At 39.9% G+C, this 15,930-nt stretch overlaps 1 protein-coding gene across 2 annotated transcripts in view; it reads right to left on the bottom strand.

Annotated features, from left to right (window-relative positions):
* Window positions 1–5,389: 5,389 nt before the first annotated feature.
* odad2 (outer dynein arm docking complex subunit 2) overlaps window positions 5,390–15,930 on the bottom strand; it is a 52,645-nt gene continuing 42,104 nt past the window's right edge. For both annotated transcript variants that reach the window (XM_061666457.1, XM_061666458.1), the window contains 3 exons: window positions 11,674–11,795; window positions 11,557–11,579; window positions 5,390–5,456 (listed from right to left, as the gene is read on the bottom strand). In XM_061666457.1, the coding sequence (XP_061522441.1) occupies window positions 11,564–11,579; window positions 11,674–11,795 (138 nt within the window). In that variant the 3' untranslated portion in view covers window positions 5,390–5,456; window positions 11,557–11,563. The remainder of the gene's footprint in view (window positions 5,457–11,556; window positions 11,580–11,673; window positions 11,796–15,930) is intronic.

Below are 15,930 nucleotides of genomic sequence, written 5' to 3' on the forward strand. Positions count from 1 at the left end.
GGAGGACTTTGAAGTATTCTCACAGCTTGAAAATGCTGTCCAAGCGTAAGTCAGCTGGGCTTGTCTCAAGATTCCCGCGATCTTAAACTGGATAAGTGGTGCAGAGAATGGATGGGTGGATGGTATTTATGATTCCTTGAGACAAAGTGATGACAGTGCATGAAAATTGTCATCAGGAGTCTAAAACTCAACACATTGTTTAACTGTAATCAGACAGTAAGTAAACTATGCTGTTCCAAAATGCCCTCAAATGAAACCATGACCCGGCATTTTAATGAGTGAGCTGGAGCCTTTCCCAGCTGACTTGAGCGAAAGGCGGGTTATACCCTGGACTAGTCGCCAGCCAATCACAGGGAACATATTGACAACCATTCACACTCACATTCACACCTACAGACAATTTAGAGCAGACCTGCCCCATACACAGTCTCTGACCAGCCCTCGCAGTCTTTATGAAGTCCAAACACAAATTAAACTATGCAATTTAAAAATATATATTTGTAATATTAATGATCATTTATAATTATGTTTAACATTTATATTACCTAATTATAACAACATATATTCACAAGTAGAAGCTTAGTGAAACAATACAAATTAATGGCTTAGATACATCAAATTAATATGAAACATGTTTGAGGTTAGCATGATGGCGTGGCCCTTGACAACTTTACCACCAGTTTCAAGAAAATGAATTGCCCGCCCCTGTTTTAGAGTACTCAGTTAACCTAAGAACATGTTTTTTGAATGTAGGAAGACGCCGGGGCACCTGGAGAAAACCAACGCAAGCACCAAGAGAACATACAAACTCCCAGACACCCCCATCCGCAGAAATAGGAGGTAGCTGTGCTAACTTTGTATAGAGGAAATATGTTAGTCTTCACTACTGTGTCGTCTACAAATGCACAACATTTGAGTAAAATCCAAATAAAAGTGTGACCTATGTTCTGCTCACTAACAATTGTCCAATATAATTCTATGTCGATAGTTGTTTGGTTGTTTTCTGTTTGGAAAAGATGTCTGAAAATTATGCGTTACTACTTGCACTAGCTTTGACATGACGGCGACGGACTGTGGTTGTTGGTGGCGTTGGGCTCGGAACAGGATGTGATTGTCTGTAGGAAGCACACATGATGACCAGCTGTCAAATCACAAACTCTCATCGCATAACACAAGTTGTTTAGAAGTAGTGAGCAAAACGATAAAGAATACCACACCTTTAACCTTTAAATTTATAGCTACCACTGCTGTTTGGATCGGATCTCCTTTGAAATTTATTGGGTTGTTGTTACAACTCTGAACAATAATCCCTCAAATTAGGAGAAGACCTCACTAAAAAGAAATGAAAATACGCACTAATTTGACCTTTGACTGTGGCCATCCTGAATAGGATATCATTCAAACGCAGCAGGGCATTTACTTTGATTAAAATCACCCTACAACACTATGACCCCTTGTACCCGAGATTTCTGTTGCTTGGTTAAAATCGTCATCGTCACGCCATTCTGAGGCTGAATAACATGAAACATATTGTTTTTCTGTCCCAAAGCAAAAATTGCTATCAAACATAAGACTGGCGTTTTTCCTGCAACAGAAATTATTCCATCAGGATCAAACCAAACACTATGCATGCTGTAACATTCCAAAAATGTGGATTCTGGCTGTTTATAACCACGCGGGTGCTGATTACATCTGATCAACCCTCTCATTGACTTCCATTATAAAGCCTGTCACGTAATGTGCTCATGAGTCATAAGCTCCGAGGTCCTCAGCTGTGTGTTCCTTTGGGGTTTATCCTAGGTAGTGATTCTAAGGAGGTGACTAAGCAGCAGGACTCATAAGAAGAGTTGGGGATCTGTGTAATTATTGTTTATTTGTGCTTATTTTCATTTAACGGGGGAAGTTAACTTTTACTAACAGCTTATGCAAACATGTTCTCTACTGAGTCGTCAAGTGGTGCAATCACTGTAATTAAGGTCAGAGGGGGTTTATTTTCTCAAGTTTGGTGGGCTTTCCCTCTCACCTGACGTGAACTTGTGTTACCTGCCACAACCTTCCCTGGAGAGGATTCATTGAGATTTTATAGCAACCTTTCTTTAACGAAGGCATGTGCTCCAAATGCTCTTCTTTGGCCTCTGTGTTAGACTTTGTGTTTGTAACTTAGCTGTAAACCAGAGGTGAAACATCATGAACACCAAAACATCAAAAGTGTAAAACCCCTAAATAATGTGTAATATGAATTTAGAGAAAGCTCCAATATCAAGATCAGTTGGAAAATGACAGTCACTTAAAAGAAACAACAGATGCTGTCTGTCCCATCCAGAACAAGCCAAATAAGATGAGTAAAACATGATGTACTACATGCACGATTGTGGCAATTAATGAGAGTTTTAATAGAAGCAGAGAGTACATACAGTACCGTACAGGCGACCCAGGGGAATTGCTTTGGGTCCTGAGCTGTCATTGGCACCAAATGAATGAGAAAACAGTGGCGCTCTGGATGACAACTGGCGGAAATCCCCTGCACAGGGCCCTTACTAGCCGATGCTGGCTGGTGGCCCTCAGAGACGGTTGATATTGGTCCATATCAACGACACATCTGGAAAACACCACGGATAGCTCAAGCATAAACTTAAAAACATGACTTTTCTATTATTTTGAAGACTTGGTCTCTGCTTCCATGTCACTTAATCATTCAAGGATCTAGCTATTAAAGTTGGTTATTGTTCACAGCGAAGCTATCTCTCCACCTCATGGTATTAGGATCCTAATTTTTTATAATATTTTTCAATCTCTGTACCACAGCGTGACCTTCAATTAACGTGATGTTTTTACTCTACACTTAAGTCTGTGTAAACCGAGTTGGAATTATACATTGCAGCACGCAGACTTACTAGTTAAAAGCCACATACATATTTGTTCGTTGGTCTGCCTGCAATGGTGGAAAATGTGACTGCGGAAGAAATTTGCAGGTTGTTTAAAATGACCCAATTACTGTTTTTCAGACGAGTGTTAATCATTTGGGACACAAATCCGTGAGTGAAAACGTGCACCATGTCTGTCCACTAAAAGCAATCAAGAGTGAAAACGGAATGTCATTAGAAGTTGCTGGGATTGGTTCTTTTAAATTACAGTGTGGCATAATTGCAACTCGGAACACCCATCTCTTAACCCTGCCATCGCTGTTGTCTTTCTATTTATGGCTTCCCAGGGAAAAACAAATAACTACGAAACACACACATGCACACTTTAAAGGGAGGATGTCCGTTACGTGTCCAAGCACTGATGGATGCATGTGCGAAATAACATGTTTTCTTTGTAAAACTGACGCTTAAGTTTGGTATCTAAATCCAATTCAGTCAAACAAAATGTGTTTTTAGACCAGATCAGCACAAATCACTCATATTCAAACATTAAAAGCCATTTATAATGCCCACTGTAAAAAGGTAAGCGGAATATTTCAGCTATTTGTATAACATCACCTCTTTAACGCTGGTCGACCTACCTTTTGCTTTTTAGGTGAAAAACTGCAATTGAGAGAGTATGAAGATTTTGATGCATTGTGCAGAGATAAGTACTGTACATTAATTATCATCGAAATAAGAACAGGAATATAAACTTGTAAAATGAATAAATGCATCACAGTAGAAACACACATTCTTGAGCCAATGCCCAATTCACATTGATTAATTCCGTAATAATCTTAATTTTGTAGAAACTCAAGTCCAGAGCGCCTACTTCAGTTTTGTTCTCATGTCTTAAAAAAACAAACTAAAACAAACAAACAAACAAACAAAAACCAGTCAGCTAAAGAGTGACATAGGATGTACACATAATACCTTGCTGATGTTTTGTGGCTTTAGCTTTAAGGGTCACGGTTGGAATAAAGTGATGAAAAACCCTTGATGAGAATTCTGGAATTAAATCCTATTTGGGCAGGTGCCACACACAGCTCTCAGGTTGGATCCTGGATGGAGGTACCAAATGCTTTACAGCTGTGCCGGAGTGTGTGTCACATTATCACTGTCTTCTATATAAGAAGCATTTGGCATTTTGGAGCAATTCGAGTAGCCATTATCACATATAGTCTGCAAACACATACAACTACCACTTGTTAGCATCATCCTTTTCTAGTGTGGTGTAAATTCAGGACAGTAAAGCATAGATTCTTATAAACACAAAGTTAATGTCAGTAACACTCAGGAGAGCACAGACCTCAGCCAAGGCCATACAATCCCAAATATAGCCAATCATGACATTGAAGAACAAATTGTTCCACTCCGATTCTGTAGGTAGAGCTCTACCTGCTGAATATGTTTGGTCACTGCAACACTTGGCCCCAATGCAAGTAGATTGTTACAGCAAAGAGTGAAAATAAGGTCTTGCAATAACACCCTGCAATAGGTTCTTGCTCGCAAAAGTTTCTATGGAAGTTGGTTATGTTTTTTTGTTTGTTTTTTTGTCCAATCCTGCTAACAAATAGTTAGAGGAACATAACCACTTGCCATTGCAATTTTGCACTTGGCAGAGGAAATAATACACTGGATCTCATCAAATATTCTCTAATGTACTGCAAGTTTGTAAACAAGAATATGAAGACATGCACATTGTTGCCCCTTAAAAAAAAACTTTTATGGCCAATCAAAGAACAGTCCTACCCTGGGAGACTCATCAAATCAGAGCTTTGTCTAAAATTTCGCAATTTCCACAATTTCATGGTCAGGTGCATTAGAAAAGATGTGATCTGTCAACGTAGCAGACAGGCATATAAAGTTGAGGCCATCGCAGGGGTCATTTGATTCCTCTAAGCGAAACTGTTCAATCACACCAAATGTAGCGCTCAACTAATTGTATTGCTCCGCCACAATTGACAGGCATGTTGCAAATCAATCACAAGGAGGGTTTAATTTACAGATCTACACAAATTACCTGCTGCATGTCTGTGTCAGTTCTCAGTCATCCAGGCCATGTTAATTTGCAAGGGTTGAATCAAGGCAACTGGACTCTCCTTGTTTGTTGAAGACATTTCACCTTCAATCCACAAAGTTTCACCCACCACTCCAACACCGACAAAGGAAGACATAAAGAGCAGATTCACGTCAGGAAGGCTCTCACCAACTGTGGATATATAAACAGGTGCTAATCAAATCTTGCATTTGCAATGCATTTCAAACCCACGAACACCCTCAGACAAAAGGTGGTTCACCCCAAGGAAAAAATACCAAGAAGCAAACTCAGCAATGTTGATGTAGCAATGTAATGTAGCAGTGCAGTGCAGTGAGGAGTGCAATGACCTCTACATCGGAGAACCTAAGAAGCTGCTGCACAGACGCATGGCGCAACATAGGCGGGCAGCTTTTTGGATCCACAATCAGCCCTTCATTTCCATCTCAAGAAGAAGGGACATTCCTTCGAAGAAAACAATGTCCAAATTCTGGATAGGGAGGACTGCGGGTCTGAAAGAGAAGTAAAAGAAAGCTATCTATGTGAAACTAGACACAAACTAGGTTTTGAGGCATCACCTATCGTCTGCCTATAACATTGCTCCCCTCAAAGATCGCCTCATTTGATGGGAAGAGTGGGCCTAACGAGCTGTTTTGCCACAAGACGAGTCAGCGACTGATTGGTATGCAAGACGGTTGATTTACTAACCAAGCCGGACAACAGCAACACAACCATTGTTGATCACTCTGAGGGCACACACCCACTGAGGCATCAATAGGGAGACTCCACAACTAAAATTTAGAACCAAAGAAGCCTTTTAGATTAATGGTTAAACCTCTTCAACAAACAAAAACAGTCCAGTTGCCCTGATTCAACCATTAAGGATGATCTACTGCAGTAAAAACTATGTGCCTAAGAACATAAACTACCCAAGGAAATGTTTACTGAGTAAACAAATAAAATGAGGAGTGGGATCACTTGTGTCCCTTTTCAGACATTCAGTAAAGATTTCTTGAACCAGAATTAAATTTTTCTAGCATACTGTAGCTCAGTTTCTATTGTGACAATTACTTAAAACTACATTTTAGGGTGGTTTGTTTGCGACCAGAATATCATTGGTGCTGCATATAATGACTGACATGCAGAAGGCCCAATGATTGCAAGAACAGTGACAGAAATGTCGGCCCATGACAAGAGTCCAGCCCAAGTAGGACAGACAACAGAGATGCAAATCACAGTTCAGTACCTGCTGTAATAATAATAATTATAATATTATACCTGCTGACTCAGGTAGTATGCCTACGTTGTACCATAATTATTCTATACTAGCACTGAGGCAATTTCAAATCTCTGTTAACATAATTTTCCATACAAAATCATGGTACACTGACATTTTATGAATGAAAAGTTTTGTCTAAAATCTAAAAATGCTTGACTTTGTACTTAAAGGCCAAAGCTGTAATGTTTTGGAGGATAATAACAGTCCTGTCCTGCCCTTTTTCTGTGCTCTCTCATCTTGATCTATTGGTTGTTGCATGTCCTCACTGGGTCCCCCCCCCCCCACATAAGAACCATGATTTGACTCTTGTAATGTTACTTGTCGTCAAATATCTATTGTTCTGATGTGGTTCGCACCCCTATTGTCCTTGTCCATTCTGTCCCCTAAAACCCTTTTCTGTCCGGCTGCATTTTCAATAAACATTAGAATAATAAAAAAAAAAATGTAAAAATAAGCAGAGAGAGTATTTCTAACTCCTCTGCTAAACAGCAAAACTGTTCCAGCAGAAAAGGCATACAGATCCACCATTCTGCATGGCCATGCAGCTGAACAGGACAGGTAAAAACAAACAAACAAAAAAGTGGGGTAATAACAAACATTACTGAGGCCTTAATGGAGATGTTTGTATGCTTGAAATATGACCCAGATGCTGTGGTATTTGCACACTTATTTCTCTATTTATTTATTGTCAATTTATTGCTTGGTATTTACACATTATGGAAGTGAATGTCGGGATTCATACATGGCATGAAATACATTTTAAACTCCCCCCAAAAAAGGATAGCAGGAGATCTCATTAGATGTCTGAGGATTCGTGAGAATTTGCAAGGAAGCGGATGCATGGCCGCTGAGCAAACACTGGTTGAGCGTGACACCAGACGCTCCCACCACGAGACCTGCACGCTGCAATGATAGAAAGGCTAATTTACAGGTGGAGAACAGGAGCAGTGTTCTGCTGCTCTCAACTTGGACGGAGCTCTGAGAGGCTGTTGTGCGCACATATATTTTTTATGGCAATGCAGCAAGACAACACTGCTGCCAACTGCTGTGATCTTATATTAAAAATGGCATTGAAAAGGGGTACGGAAAGCTGCTTCCAATACTTTAAGAAAACCTCTATTCTATTCATTACTTTTATGAAATATTTTTGCAGAGCATCTAGGGAAATGTGGGATACCTCAAAAGAAAACTTGCTTTACTTGATCCGCCCATTCGTCTTTTAAGGCCTGCGTCTTAACATGCTGCACGATAGCTGCGTCCATCACTGAAGGTTGGGTTGCAAAACCCTTTGACAAATTGCATGAGTTGATGACAATGGACCTAAATGTAGTCGAAATGAATATTTTGCAGCAGAAATTTTGTTAAATTTTGTTTATGTACATTTCGCACCATACCACATCTCCATTATCGACTTGGTGGTCTTGCCATCAGACTTACTGCTGCATCTTTTGGACATTGGGTGAAGAAGCTGTCAAGTGATCACCCTCTTAAGGTGTATTAGCGTCGATGGTGAGGAAGGATGACTGGCAGAAGTGTACCACAGACCCCTTCAATTCCCACTTACAGCAGAACTGAGACCATGTCCCTGGGGAGGCTGGGCACAATTTCTTAGTAGGCCATGTTCTGCACCTCTAAGTTATATGGAGTCTAATTGGGCCTTTTTTGCCCGTGGGACCTCTGAGAGAGCTAATGGGTATCAGGTGGTCATGCAGATTGTGGCTTCTGCAGTCGCTATGGCAAAAACTATCAACAGTGTCTGGTGGGGAGGGGCTGTGTCTGACCTCATCTCGGGATATTGTAGGCCAGTGGGGAGAATACTTCCAAGACCTCCTCAATTCTAGCGACCTGCCTTTGAAGGAATAACTACAGTCCGGGAGTTCTCCTATCTCTCAGGCTGAGGTCGCAGGGAGGGGGGGGGGGGGGTTAAAATTGCTGGTTAATCATGGTTAAAAAAAAACATATGAGCGCCCCGGTGTTGATGATGCGTGTGGATGAGGTTGTGGCCCCCCACCATCACCTGCTGTGTCCTGCCCGTCAGGAAGCTGTAAATCTACTGGCAGTTGGCAGGCGAGACGCTGAGCTGGATTATCTTGGAGGAGAGGGTTCGGGGATGATGGTGTTGAACGCAGAACTGAAGTCCACAAACAGGATCCTCGCGTAAGTCCCTGCGCCATCGAGGTGTTCTAGGATGAAGTGCAGTCCCATGTTGACTGCGTCGAATGGTTAACAAAGAAGTCAGAGGTTCGATGGTGGTCAGTGGTACGGCTGGGTGGGTGTGAGATGTGAAGGTGTCCTTTTCAAATCTGCAGTAGGTGTTCAAGTTGTCAGCTAGTCCTCTTTTGTTCTCCGCTTGGGGGGATGAAATGCTGAAATGTAACTGAAAACATTTCAGTCAATAGGTTTTATGATGCAAGTTTGACACGAAAACATTATGCCCTGTTATTTCACAATATCCACAAATCAGACGAGTATCCCAGAAGTGATTATGATCGACCTTGAGGTTCCTTTGTATTTCCAAAATTACTCAGCTACAATGTCTCCTTTGTAACCCCAGGTGAAAGTCAGGCCAATGGTGAGACATGGTAGTTGAGGGACAGAGCTGAGGCAAATAGAGGGGCACTCATTTTCCCTGCAAAGCGGAGGGACAACATCAACAGGGATATCCCTCCAGTATTTCCATGCGAAGCAATGAGAAAACATGGGATGTTGAAAGGTGACCAGGAAGGCCAGCACTGGATGTAATTGCTGCCTATGCTGAGGCGGGAGTCCTAACCTGTAATTTCCCTTGAATAATGTCAGTGGCAGACAGCAAGCCAGAAAAAGTGGCACTTTCTCTTCTAAGAGGGTTTGTGGCCCAGCTAATACTCTCAGCTGTGGCTTTAAGACCAAAAGGTCGGAAGGGACCAGGCTGCGTGACCACCTTACTACATCCTCCCAGCCTTTTGCCTTGTACTCCACAGCGTTCAACATCAGGTTCACACAGCAAAGTGCAACTGTGTGTTATTTCAGCATGAATGTTAAACATCCTGTCACACTGTCAACAATATTCGAAACACATCGCTTGAATGTACTTCCGACATGCTTAAAAAATTTTTTTTTACCCTAAACATTGTTTTGAATGACATCATGGAAAGGCCTTTAATTTCTTGTTATTGTAATTGGTAAATTATGGCTACCTGGATACCCCTATATTGGTGAAATGTAATCTAGCTTCCTTTTAAGACACTATGGTGAATACCAACAGAAAGTCACAAACATTGCCTGTATGTTTAATGATTTGTTTCCTTTTACATGATTTAGTGTATGTTTTTCTTTTTAAATCCTCAGAAATTAGCCGCTGACCACATTCCACTGTACAGTTGCTCTAAAAAGATATACAGGGTGGGTGAAAAGTAACTAGGCATTAAATCCATATCCCTATTGCAAATTTATTGAAATAAATTAAATTATTATATATTTATTACATGGGCAAATGAAAGTAAAGATGATAATTAATAATAAGAAAAGGAAAGCAATAAACTGCTATCTTGGCTCGCTTCTGAACAGTCACGTGACCGGCCATCTGGAAGATAAGAAATAAAACAGTAAGAAGTCCCCGTTAGGGTTGTATGGTTATAAAATGTTTTCATAATGACTTCATTAATACTAAAAATCCTAAAAGCAATTTTTAATGCCTAATTACTTTTCACCCACCGTGTATATACTTTCTGGTGAGAGAGATGTTTAGAAATTACGTCTTTAAAATGAGTTAGAAAAAATGAAATTGTTAAGTTTTATTTTTAAAAAAAGTTATGGAATTCATTTTTGGTTTCCTCCAGCTCCTTGTATTTTGGGTAGGAGTTGCTTCATTCATGCACTGCCCACCATGCATCATGCTCCTCCAGTTGACCCTGTCTAACAGCTGGGAGTGGTTTGAACCTCAAAGAGTGATGGAGATTTTGGGCCACGCAGTTCCAATGTTCTGCTTATTTTCTTTTTTCGTACAGAGCTAATATAAATCTTAAGGGCCAAAGTAGCTCCTGTGGCATCTAAGATAAATGGAATCCAAACAGACTGACAAACATAAGCGAGCAGAACTTGTGCCAAATTCTGTTGTGCTGCAGTCAAACTTAATGCTTGGCGGGTTAGTTAACCAAACCAGGGGATAAAAAGATCAGATGGAAAGAACCACATTCACAAACCTCTGAGTATCTATGGGAAACACATTGAAACAAGACATCCAAGCAACAATAATAAACAACATCCACAGCTAAGTTGAACAGAAATTTCTCAATGTTTTCAGCCATATCTCTTTGTTTCTCTGATACATTGTGGAGCCTCTGAAATTGACTGCCAATATGGTCATACAATTCAGAATTTGACTGAAATTGAACAAAACGGTGCTACCTTTGATGGAGGTTTACCCAGTACCCTGGAGTTACATTCTACAAGCACAATATTTTCAGAACTGTGAAAAAGTACTGCATGTTTACTTGTGTATAACCTCTTGGCCTGTTAAAAGAGAACCGGTTTTGACGAGATTTGGGTACGTCATGGTCCATAAGACACACCGTGTATTTGTGTTGCTCTGGTAATCCAGGGTTGGCCACAGACCGATGAAAGATGTTGTCACTTTTTCTCTTCATTGCTTTGCAGTTGGAATGTGCATTATCGTCCAGGGGTGAGGAAAGGGGGACAAAAGTGATGAGGGCTCATGAGAGAAAGCGGCCCTATAAAATAGCATTTCCATTATGCACCATTGATATTTTTTCACCCCTGCTAGTGCCACCAACTAGACTAGGGTGGAACATTTGCAAGTTTACAAACAGTAGCCAAAGAGTAACCATAACTATGTTTATGAGTTCAAGTTGACTTGAATAATCTAGTTTCTTGTCAACAGGTTCACTCAATTGCATTGTGTAACCAGAAAACATTGAGTTTCTCTAATATTAAGGTAGTTATTTTAGTGTTTAACTAAAAATAATGAAATTTTTTGTAACGAGTTGACAAGAAAATCAATTAAATAAAATCACAGCTTCTTATCAATAACATTTTTTTAAGAGTACAGTAGTCGGTTGTTTCCCGCTTTGTTTTTCATCCATACAAAATTAGACTCAGTCTGTCTGTTTTACTTCATTTGAATGAGGGCTACTTTATTTATGTTACTGTTCAGAATCTCTCTTTTTTTAAATCAAAAATATACACAGACACACACACACACACACGCACACACCAAAACGTAAATAAATGTACGCACCCAATTTTTCCAATCTTCAAGTGGGCACAGTAAAATTAAGATCGTTAAAATGTTTCTATAACAATTAACTTGATGATGTCAATGTTACATGCATTACCTCATCTTCATGAAGTAATGGATCTGAAACAAAGATTAAGCACAACAACAAATAAATACGAGCCTGAGATTTGGATTTAATGATAGCATTTTATTTATAGCCATGTGGTTCAATTACATGCGTGGTGCTGATTTTTTGGCCCTGGGCTGGTCTGGAAAGAGCAGATGAATGTTGCGCAGGCATTCGGTGGCGGCTTTGCTAACCTTCTGATCATCAGCGCCCGCGAAGTGGGTCATAGGCTGCAACGAGTACAGAGAGAGGTTTGGGTTGGCAGTGAAGACACTTTTAGTGAAACACAACTGTCTTGCAGCAGAGCAATGCATGTACTGTATGTACTATGTGTATTCATGTTTTCGTGTGTTTCTCCTGAGGCATACAGAATATCAGCAAGGGGCACGCAAGCACATATTTTCACATGAAAGCCACACAGGGAAGGCTTGACATTAAAACCTGAGAATGAACCACACCACTCAGTGTGGCGCTCCAAAGGTCAGATTATATCTGACTATTAGTGGCTTGAGTAATGGAACGCGTTGTAGATTGTACTAAAACAAGCTCCTGCATTTTCCACAATCTCAAGCTTTTGTGATTTGCACTGTGATTTGCTTACTGTTCAGTTTTGTCATGTAGGAGCAAGTGAAAAGAGACAATCTCACTATATATAGAGATTGAAACCACTGCTGAGTGCCATGTGTTTTGGGGAGATGAGCTTTTTTTCTCCTGTTTTATCTGGAGTGAAATCACTACATTACGTTTGCGTGTGGCTGTGGGGTTGAGTCGAAATAAAAGTAAGTGTAAGCATAAATACTCTGGCGCAATGGATGAAGCTAAATTTATTCAATGTGTGCTTCTTCCTAAATTCCCTATGGCAAACCACTGAGGTTTTCCAAGCCACACTTGTAATTATTTTGAAAAGGGTTGTTTACATCGATAATAAAGGAACAACAATACATCCCCCAAAAAAGCAATGAAGGTAAAAGCCTTGATAAATACACAAAAAGGGTAAATTATTCTGACAAACCTTCATTTAAGTTTGAAATATATTATGAATTTACCTTAAAAAAGCTTACATGTTGATGGCACAAAGACAAAGAATGAGAACTGCTTTCCATTGAAAACATGCATTTCAAAAGATTGTTTTCCCCTTTCGTTAAATCCATAAGAAAATACATTTACATTGTTTTTTAGATTAAAAGACAAAAAAATATTTTGAGAGACACATGCTTTTCACAGCAGTGATTCTGTCACTTTCATTGCAGAGACGACGCTAAATAACCTATTCTAGTAAAAGGGGTCATCGTTTTACGACGAACCTCTGTTCCGCTTGTACACCTGTCGGAACACACTGTCATCTAATCCCTAAACAACGCTAACGCAGTAATAAAGTCAATTACTGTTAATATTCTGATAAAAAATACTCAAAAAACACTAAGTACACATCTAACGAAAGGGCTCACACGAGGGGGCACATATTGCCACTTAATAATGTTTGACTATATTAATATTATGTCAATAACTAATTCTCTTTTCCATTTTTGGCACCAAAACCTGAGAAAGAGTCAGTTATATGCTCAGTGGGTGCGCTATGCCACTGGAAACTGGAGTTAAGAGTTATACAGTATGCTGTACATCCTCCTGCATTTAATGATTGGTATGTAGACCGCTCAATGATTGCATGATGAGGCAGGACAGAAATGCAATCCAGAGTGCAGCAGAATACATGACTAAAGTTATGATATTTCAGCTGGATGCTTTTTGTAGGTCCCAAAATATGGAGTGGTCAACCTACAGTACAATTTCTAATCTGTCCTTAAACTTAAAAAGCTTTAATAATCTGCCAGCTATATAAAATAAATTGCCCAGATATTAACATGGACAGTTGGTTCTAATAAAATGAGTATCAATCCAATGCAGGGCAGCGTGGCGTACGGGGAGACTGGGGTTATCCCCAGTGGGCTGATGGGAAGTCAATGAAACAGAAAGGGGGGTTAAAAAAAAAACAGAGGGTGCTTACAGCTGCCCAGGCATTTGAAAGAAAGAAAAAAAAAAAACATTTCCGCGACTTGAAAGCAGACACATGATGGGTTTCATCATGGTCTCCAAACCAATCAGAGATAGTGAAGAGCGGGGACCCTCCATCTGATTGGTTGTGTGCGTGTCTGTGTGCGTGTGTGCGCGCACCTGCATCCGTAGCGGCATAAATTAAATTAATTCCAAAGCCTCATGCCACCGCGACGATGTGGGAACATTTTGGATTTAAGCCAGATGAACGCGGCCATCCCGCGAACACCAACGAGCTGGTATGTTAAATTTGTATTAAGTCGCAACAAAGGCAACAGAACTTAAAACCTCAAAGTGACAAAATCCATTTTAAATACAACCATCCCACCCAATTTCTTCAGCTGGGAACAAAAAAACAACAGTGGGACATTTCCCGTTGACCGTCAGCTTGCAATTATGGAACCCTTTGCCCAACAATGCAAATACAAACGTGAATATGGCGCACGTATGTTCACATTATATACAGTATAGCATTACTGTTGTAAAGAGATTGAACATGTTGACAAAGAAGCGTTTAAAGAAAGGCTTGAGACATTTAAAAAGTACACATCTTGAATCAAAACAAGTTGCTTTGATCGACTTGTGTTCTCATTAAATTGCGACTTGGCACTTTTTCTTAATCAACTGAAAACTTGATTGGTAGTATATTGCCTGTTAAGGCATTAATGACTCTTTATACTGCTGTGCCAATATTTAATATTTGTAGAAGTGCAATTTTTGGGAACAGAGCCTGAGTCTGTTTCATTTATATTTTTTTTATCTAAGATATTTATTGTTCCACATAACAATGTCAATATTCATTATTCTTAGAATTGGAATTAAAAGTGAATTGTTCTTAAAAAAGGATGTAGTTGAATTATTATGCTCTAATATCATTATATCAGTGGCATAAAAAAACAATACTGGATATTGGAAAAATATATCATCCTAATAAATGTGCTATCATGACAGGTCTAAACACATATAATATACTGATAGAGAACAAGAGCAATGGATAACACAAAAATATTGTACACAAAAATATTGTACAAACAGTATAAAAAAAAGAGTAACTCCTCTAATAAAAATCTGCAATATAGTGGGATCGCGAAGCAATAATCGTGATATAGAGGAGGATTATTGTATCTGTATTCCGTGATGATAAATTGCAGGGACTCATTGTTCCCGGGTTTGGACTCATTGTTTCCCGGGATTCACATAGTCTAAAGTGTAAAATTATCTATGGTCCTGACTCTGTTCCTTTTGTCTTTGTTTATATTTTTAGGTTTACGTTTTTGAGGTCATTAACGACTACATGAATTATGGTCCAAAAGAGCGTATTTTTTATTTTTTTTAATCATCAAGTTAGATGAAATTTGTGTTGCTGGCTGGCTGGCTGGCTCCCCACGGTGTGCATGAACTGGGCCAGTCTGTCCATGGCTCCTGGGCCACTTTTCCCCCCCAATCCGCCTCTGATCCAATGAGTTGGTGGGAAGATCAACTTCTATCACAACTACAACTTCTACTTTGTTTGTTTGTACTCAAACTGACCCTAAAACATCACAGTGTTTACATGCAACCATGCTAATGGCTAACATTTGTGTGGCGAGCAAACAATTAAAAAGGCACAGAAAGGACATTCACAGTATTTTCTAAATAAAATAGAAAGAAAATGACAGAATGAGTCAGTTTACATGCACGGCATTATCCCTTTTCAAACCACGGGGCTCACGGGAGACACCGCGGCGCACGTGTATTTCAAATTACTGTAACTCCTCGCTACCATTTTAATCATTCAAACTGCCCCTGAAAGCTGTGAAACTAATACATATATCTACTATTATGGTGCTAAAATAGTTAAAAGGGATGTATACAGGACGGTGGAAATAAAAAGTGTTCCTCATGGATGTTATTAATTTCATTTCATAGAAAAAAGGCACACAGCAAAGAGAGATGTCAGCTCATGTCAATGCAGCAGTGTTGGGAATATGTGAAACATTTGCCCTTTGGTTTTATATGATTTTTAAATAGCATCCAAAACACCTCGGTGAGCAAACTTGCATCCACAGGCTGGAGAAAACATGCAGCTTGCTAACAAGTCTCTTTTGTGAAAAGAGGATGCCTGAGAAGTGCCAGAGGTCGAGATGTTGCCAACTTCACGGCATGTTATTCAGACTTCGCCAAATAAGTTATCCCGAAGCACGTGGCTCTGCTTAGATAAGCGTGTCTCTCTTTGCTGCCCCCCCCTCCCCTTTTCCCCTGAAGCTTGCCCTTCCCCTCCCAGCTGGGCTCTTGTAGAATATAAAACACCACTTGTTAGATATTCCCCTACTG

This window comes from Phycodurus eques, chromosome 21 (genome assembly GCF_024500275.1).
Source record: "Phycodurus eques isolate BA_2022a chromosome 21, UOR_Pequ_1.1, whole genome shotgun sequence".
NCBI lineage: Eukaryota > Metazoa > Chordata > Actinopteri > Syngnathiformes > Syngnathidae > Phycodurus > Phycodurus eques.